This window comes from Puma concolor, chromosome D1 (genome assembly GCF_028749965.1).
Source record: "Puma concolor isolate L17-30 chromosome D1, mPumCon1.1.hap2, whole genome shotgun sequence".
NCBI lineage: Eukaryota > Metazoa > Chordata > Mammalia > Carnivora > Felidae > Puma > Puma concolor.
The window spans coordinates 18449679-18456367 of NC_141676.1; the positions used below are offsets into that span (position 1 = coordinate 18449679).

At 62.0% G+C, this 6689-nt stretch overlaps 1 protein-coding gene across 5 annotated transcripts in view; it reads left to right on the forward strand.

The window, feature by feature from the left end:
* Positions 1 to 6331, forward strand: part of TP53I11 (tumor protein p53 inducible protein 11) — a 28290-nt gene extending 21959 nt beyond the window's left edge. For all 5 annotated transcript variants that reach the window (XM_086677619.1, XM_086677616.1, XM_086677617.1 and 2 more), the window contains 6 exons: positions 656 to 803; positions 1409 to 1467; positions 1705 to 1753; positions 2169 to 2265; positions 3239 to 3340; positions 4058 to 6331. In XM_086677619.1, the coding sequence (XP_086533745.1) occupies positions 675 to 803; positions 1409 to 1467; positions 1705 to 1753; positions 2169 to 2265; positions 3239 to 3340; positions 4058 to 4191 (570 nt within the window). In that variant the 5' untranslated portion in view covers positions 656 to 674 and the 3' untranslated portion in view covers positions 4192 to 6331. The remainder of the gene's footprint in view (positions 1 to 655; positions 804 to 1408; positions 1468 to 1704; positions 1754 to 2168; positions 2266 to 3238; positions 3341 to 4057) is intronic.
* The last annotated feature ends 358 nt before the right edge of the window (positions 6332 to 6689 follow it).

The following is a 6689-nucleotide window of genomic DNA, read 5'->3' on the forward strand; positions in this document are numbered from 1 at the left end:
CTGGCAGGGAGGCACACGGGCTTCCACCAGCAATCCCGGCCGTCCTTCCCCTGGCGCCGCTGGGTCCCGGGGTCACCCCACTCCCCTTCTTTCAGCCCTGGCGGCTTGAAGGAGGTCGTGTGGGAGACAGGGAGGGAGTCTGGCTAGGCGGAGGGGTTGTCTGGGCCACAGTTCCGTGGGGGACCTGGACCCCAGGACTCGGGCAGATCACCCCTCGTCTGGCAAGACTGACCCAGACTCCCGATGGCCCCCCACCTCCCGGATGTGGTCTCATCTGGGCCCGAACGCCTTTCCCGGGCGCACACGCTCTGAAAGGCTCCGTCCGGCCTGGTGACCTGGGGTGTACCGTGTGCCTTTAGGCCCGAGAGGCTCACAGAGCGGGAAGGGCTTTAGGAACATCCTCCCCCGCCCATTTTATGAACGAGGAAGCCGAGGCCAGGAAAGGGAGACACTTGCCCCTTTCCTCACGCAGCCGGGTAGTTAAGGAGCCGACTACCAAGCCTGGGCCCTCAGATTTCTTGTTGGTGCTCCCCCTGCTGCCCCACGCTGACGGGGAGGCCTGGCCAGGCCCCGAGGTCCGAACTGGGTGCCCCTGACGTCTGGGGGCCGGGCAGGACCTGTGGCTGAGGCTGGTGTCTCCCCTGGGCCTCCGTAGACAGCGGCTCCAGGACGAGATGGCGGCCAAGCAGCCCCCGCCTCTCATGAAGAAGCACAGCCAGACGGACCTCGTGAGCCGCCTGAAGACCCGCAAGATCCTCGGCGTGGGCGGGGAGGACGACGACGGGGAGGTGCACCGCTCCAAGGTGGGCCGGGGTGGGGGGGCCTTCGGCTGGCCACACCCGGGGGCCCACCTCAACACCCCTTTGGGGAGGCGGGTCCGGCCTGCCATCTGGGAGAAGAGTAGCTGTGGCTACCCCAGGACTTAGCTCATTTTCTCTAGGAACGTAACGGAGATGTCCGGGGAATCGTAACAAAAATGAAGACAGATCGCTAGAATGAATTTCGCACTTATTATGTGCCAGCTACTGCACCGATCGCTTTATAAGCATTATTTAATCTCACTAAAGGGCTGGGGGATGGTTATTAATCCATTTGATAGAGGAGGAAACTGAGGCCCAGAGAGGGCCAGGACTTGCCCAAGGCCATTACCAGTAAGTGGCAGAGCCAGGCTTCAAGCCCGTGTCTAGCCGACCGCTGAGCTTTTGTTCTCACCCACCGTATTTTCAGCTTCCTGTGTAAGCCCCGGTGTCAAGGAGAGGCAGAGGGGGGGTGGCTTCAGTGTGACCTTCCCAGCCTGGGTGACCTTCTGGCTGAGCAGAAGTACCCCGGTGGGTGCCCGGACACACCAGGGGGCTCCGGGAGGGGAGTGAGTGGGCTGGGCATGGCCCTGACCCCTGTTTGTCCACAGATCAGCCAGGTCTTGGGCAATGAAATCAAGTTTGCTGTTCGGGAGCCTCTGGGGCTGAGGTGAGCACTTGAGCGTGAGCTTGGGCCGGGGGCAGGGTTATGGGGAAGGGCCGTGCAAGACCCTGCCGCATCAGCTCTGCCCCGGTGCCCTCGTGCCTGTGGTTCCATCCCGTCTCGTTCCCTCCCCCTAACGCCAGCCATCCCTGGACATCTTGGCTGGAGAGGGGAGGGTCCCCTGGGGCCTGGGCGCAGCAGCAAGGGGCCTGCCTGTGACCCGTCTCTCCCCGTCTCTGCCAGGGTCTGGCAGTTTGCTTCTGCTGTGCTCTTCTCCGGCATCGCCATCATGGTGAGCCCCACCCCCCCGCCCCCGGCCCTGGGTCCGGCTCCCTGTGTCCTGCCTCTGAACCTCTGCTGGGGTTTCCTCCTCTACCCTGGGGGCCCCGCTGCCTCTACCCACATGGTCATCATGCTGAAGCCCTCTAGCTCCCTCCACAGTCCCAGCTCCCGACACTCATTCCCACCTGTACCCGCCTGCTCTGGCACATCCTAGATCCCGTGGTCCACATTCCTGACTCGTTGCCCCTAGAAACCCAGAGCCTTCTGTCCTGACACGGAAGGCTTGGGGCCAATCAAGGTTCTGACAGTGGACTGCCCCAGGGATCTCAGCCCTGCTTCTGGGGGGAAGGAGGGACATGTCCAGAGGATGTTTCAACAGCGACCCCCACCAACTTTGCCCATGAACTTCCCACCAATGTCCACAGGCCCTCGCCTTCCCTGACCAGCTCTATGATGCGGTCTTTGATGGAGCCCAGGTGACCAGCAAGACCCCCATCCGCCTCTATGGCGGTGCCCTCCTCAGTGAGTATTGCTAGGGCAGACTCCGAGGGACGTGATGGGCAGCCGGGGACCAACGGGGACTGAGAGGAGCACGGGGAAGCCTTTCTTTGTGCGTGGGCTCCCCCTCTAAGCACCTGCTGTCCCTCCCTTCAGCTGAGTCTGTCTCTGCTGGGTGTGTGCCGCCATCTCGTGGCCACTGCTGGAATGCACCCGGTGGACACGGGCAAACACCGAATACTTACTGTGTGTAGCTCCCCACCTGGTCATCCAGGTACAGAGGTGAATGAGGCTCGGGCCCTGCCCTCCAGGACCTCACGGCCTAGCGCGGGAGACCAAATCGACACGGGTCTGCAAAACCCCTCCCACCCTCGGGCCTCTCCTTAGAACCATTCTGTTTCCGAATTTGTCACACCCCGTGCCTGGCCGGAAGCTGAGTTAACAGCCTTTAAAGCCTAGCACAGGAGCGTCCCTCCTCTTCTCTAAAACATCCCGCGGTCCCTTTTACCTGCAGAATAGAGGCCCAGCCCCTCCACCTGGCATTCGGGGTGGTCCGCGGGGTGGATCCAGCCTACCTTCCCAGACCCGCCTCCCCCATATCCCACCGTGGGCCCTGGGCTCCGGCCGCATCTCGCGATGCCCAGTCCCCCGTTTCAGAAAGCCTCCGTGCCTTTGCACATGCAGTTTCCCCCAACCTTGTGCTGATTGCACTTGTAGTCATCCTTCAAGGGTCTGCACCAGTGCCAGGGGGCAGGGGCAGGGGCTGGTGGAGGTCGGGGTGGCTTCAAGGACATCACCCATGCAGTGGGAGAGCTAGGGTTATGGGGTTCGGTGGGATGGCGGATGGCTTTAATTTGGGGAGTGTGAATGGGGGTGGGGAAAGTGGAAGTCTGGGTTCCTGGCAAGTCTGCCCAATGGAGGAGGAACGGACCCCTGCCCCAAGGGGCTAGGGCTCAAGACGCCTTCCCCAGTCTGCTCTTTGTCCCCTCTGCCCCAGGCATCTCCCTGATCATGTGGAATGCTCTCTACACGGCTGAGAAAGTGATCATCCGATGGACTCTGCTCACCGAAGCCTGTTACTTTGGGGTCCAGTTCTTGGGTGAGTCTGGAGGTGGGCAGTGAGACAGGGAGGCTGACGGGGTGGGAGGTGTGGGCAGGGTGGCGTGGCCCCTGGCTTTCCAGCTCTTGCTGCCTGGTTTCCAGGAAGTGACAAAATCCATCCGAGGGGGAGGGGCTCACGTGGCCGTGTCTACCTGTGTGTCTGTGCCCCTGTGCTCACCTACCCACACACACCTGTACCTTCTTGAATACACACACACACACACACACACACACAGAGCCACAGCCTCCCCCGTGTACGTGCACCTGCCGCCTCCCATAACCCATCGCTCACTTGTGTACCCAGAGCAGGTGTGATGGCATGTTTGCCCTTGCCCCAGTACCTGCCACGTGGGGGACATCACAACAGACATGTCCGTGAGGGCCAGCAGCTGGAAGGACCCCCCCCAGCTCAGCATGCCATCTTTTTCCTTTTTTAAGTTTATGTATTTATTCTGAGAGCGAGCGTGGGAGGGGGAGAGAGAGAGAGAGAGAGAGAGAGAGAGAGAGAGAGAGAATCCCAAGCAGGCTCTGCACCGGCAGCACAGAGCCCAGTTCGGGGATCGAACTCATGAACGGTGAGATCACGACCTGAGCCGAAACCAAGGGTTGGCCACTTGACTGAGCCGCCTGGGCGCCCGTCAGTATGTCGCCCCGGGTTGAGGGTGAGGCACACCCCTCCGCTGACGTCTGTCCCTTCCCGGTCTTTCTCCCACAGTGATCAGTGCCACGCTCGCAGAGACCGGCCTCGCGTCCCTGGGGATCCTGCTGCTCTTGGCCAGCCGCCTCCTTTTTGTCGTCATCAGCATTTACTACTATTACCAAGTGGGCCGAAAACCCAAGAAAGTCTAGCCACTCGCTGGGCCAGGGGCCCCTGTGTGGCGGGGAGGCCCCGGGGCCTCAGTTTCCCTCTGGCTGCTGGAAGGCAGGAAGGAGCCTGCCCTGTGCCGGGCCTGCCCCCAGGCAGGCGGGGCTGACCGCCTTCCTTTCCTCCCGGGCACCCCCAAATGCTGTGATCTCCTGGGCTTGTTTGGGGAGGGACGGGGCCTCTTGAACCTCTGGCCCTCGCCCCACACAGGAACGCCTCCTTTTCGTGGGTCTCTTGGCCTCCGGATCCCCTGGACAGACACTCACTGGAGAGCTTGAGTCGTGGGGTTTTGGCCTGAGATGGGGCTCTCGCCCCTTCTGCCGGGAGGCCCTTCTCTGGTTTGAGACAGGCTGAGCACTGTCCCCCGGTCCTCCCTACACCCCCGGCCACTCTAGTGCCCGTGTGACTGACCTTGGCTTCCGTGTATGCCTGGAAAAATCCAAGAATTTGACCCCGTGCCCCTATCCCTCCCCACCCATGGGAGCTGCCCCTGCCCCCTAACCGCACACGCCTGCCCTTCCCACAGCCCAGCTACGGGCGGACCGGCAGGGGTGGTGGTCTCTGAGCCGGTGCCTCCCTTCAGCCTCCCTCTGCAGTGGGCCACCTGTCGCCAGAGCCCGGTCCCCAGCCCCAAGCCCGGCCACCGCAGGCTCTCCTAGGGCCTTACTCTAGGCTGCCGTGCCTCCACCCGGCTCCCGGACGCCCCTAGGAGTCCCCTTCCCCCAACTGGCCTGGGTCCAGCCTCACCCCCAGGCCGGCCCTGACAGTGGACGCAGAGAGAGGTGGAACCCCCGTGATGGGGTTTGGAGGTGAAGAAGAGAGAGACGCAGTGGCGTTTCCTCGTCCCTTCGGTCTGCCCAGTTCAGTCCCTTCGCGCACCCTCGCCTTCTCCCCGGGGTGCTGCCCCCAAGACCCAGCGGGGTAGGACTGGGTGCCCTTCAAACTCAGCAGGGGAAATAAATAGAAATATTTCAGCAGGCCACTCCTCTAATGTCGTCCCCACCCCAAGTGCCCTGGAGGAGGCTAACACGCGGTTCCCTCAGAGCTGAGGACACCCTCCCTGCCCCTGCTCGTGTGCCCCCCTTTAGCCCTCACTCCCAGTGCTCTCCTTCCCTGTAGGCCGCAAATGTGCACAGAAGTGGTGGCCCTCACGGTCTGGGGACAGGGGTAGAGAAAGGCAGCCCAGGCCCCAGACACGTTTCTCGTCTTGGGATAGTGTTGGGTAGGACGGGGGGGCGGGCAGGTGCAGCCCAGCTCTGGCTGCTTCCAAGTGAACCTCTGCCTGGGCCCCCTGCCCTGCCCACACCGGGCCCGGCTGTCCCCGAAGCCCAGCTGTAACTACTGTTCCACGCGGAGGGGAGGGGCCTGACGGGTTGGACGCCCACCGCCACCTTGGGGAGTCAGGTGGATGGCCAGTGGGCAGTGCCCTCAGTGCCCTGGGGCCCTGTCGCGTCCTGTATCTGACCCAGGCCTTTTAAGGCTGGGCTGATCCTCTGGAGGGTGATGGGTGGTTTGTCCTAGTCACCGGTGGGTGTGGTGGATCAGTGCTCCTCCCCCCACCCAGGGGCACAGGGGAATAGAAAGCATGGGCTTTGCAGCCTGGGTGAGGCACCTGCCGGGCTGGCCAAGCTGCCTCAGCCTCAGCCGGGGTGGGGGTGGGGCGAGCCGGAGGGCGGCCTGGCCTTGTCCCTTGGGTGGTAATGAGGGCCTGCTGGGATGGTGCTGTCGTGAAATTCTGTGCTGCTTGGACATCGGAGCTGGGCCCAGAGGGACCTAGCAGAGCCCGGCAGACCCGGTCCGGGGATGTAGCGGGGGGATTAAGGCAAGGAGCCATCGCTGGGAGGGAGGCAGTGACAAACAGGGAGGGGGACCCACACATCTCCTGAAGAAGGCCCAGTGTCGGCCCGGCTCCCCATCCTAAAGGTTTGGGAAGACACCCCCCGCCCCCGCTCCACCCACCACCCTTTACCTTTGCCCCTGGAGCCCCGCGCCCTCCGTGCCTCAGCTCCCCCCTTCTGCCCCACCCCCACCCAAGCAAGACCACCTTCTTCACAGCCACTATTTATTCTTCGTTCCTTTTTCTTTTTGTAAGAAACAGTCACAAAAACCAGTGCAAAACCATCAGTGTGGGCGTCCTGTTTTATATTACAAAAACTCCTCTTGATATAGAATATAAAAGGGGGGGTTCACAGGAAATAAACATGATAAATTAGCTCTGCTATCTACTGGAAGGAACATTTACAGGTTTCAAAATAGACTTTCGACACGGGACCCATGGGGAAAGGGAAGAGGGGGCTTCTGGGAGATGGGGGTGCCGGGGCCTCAGCTGGTTCAGGGTATCCTGGCCGGGTCCCTTAGGTATGGAAAGGAGGGACAAGAGCTTCGTAACCCCTCAGATGGGTTCCCTTTTCTAAGAGGCGGCAGCTTCGGAGCCGGAAGGTGGCTTTCAGTCTGGGGTTGTGTGACCAACAGGGTAGGGTTT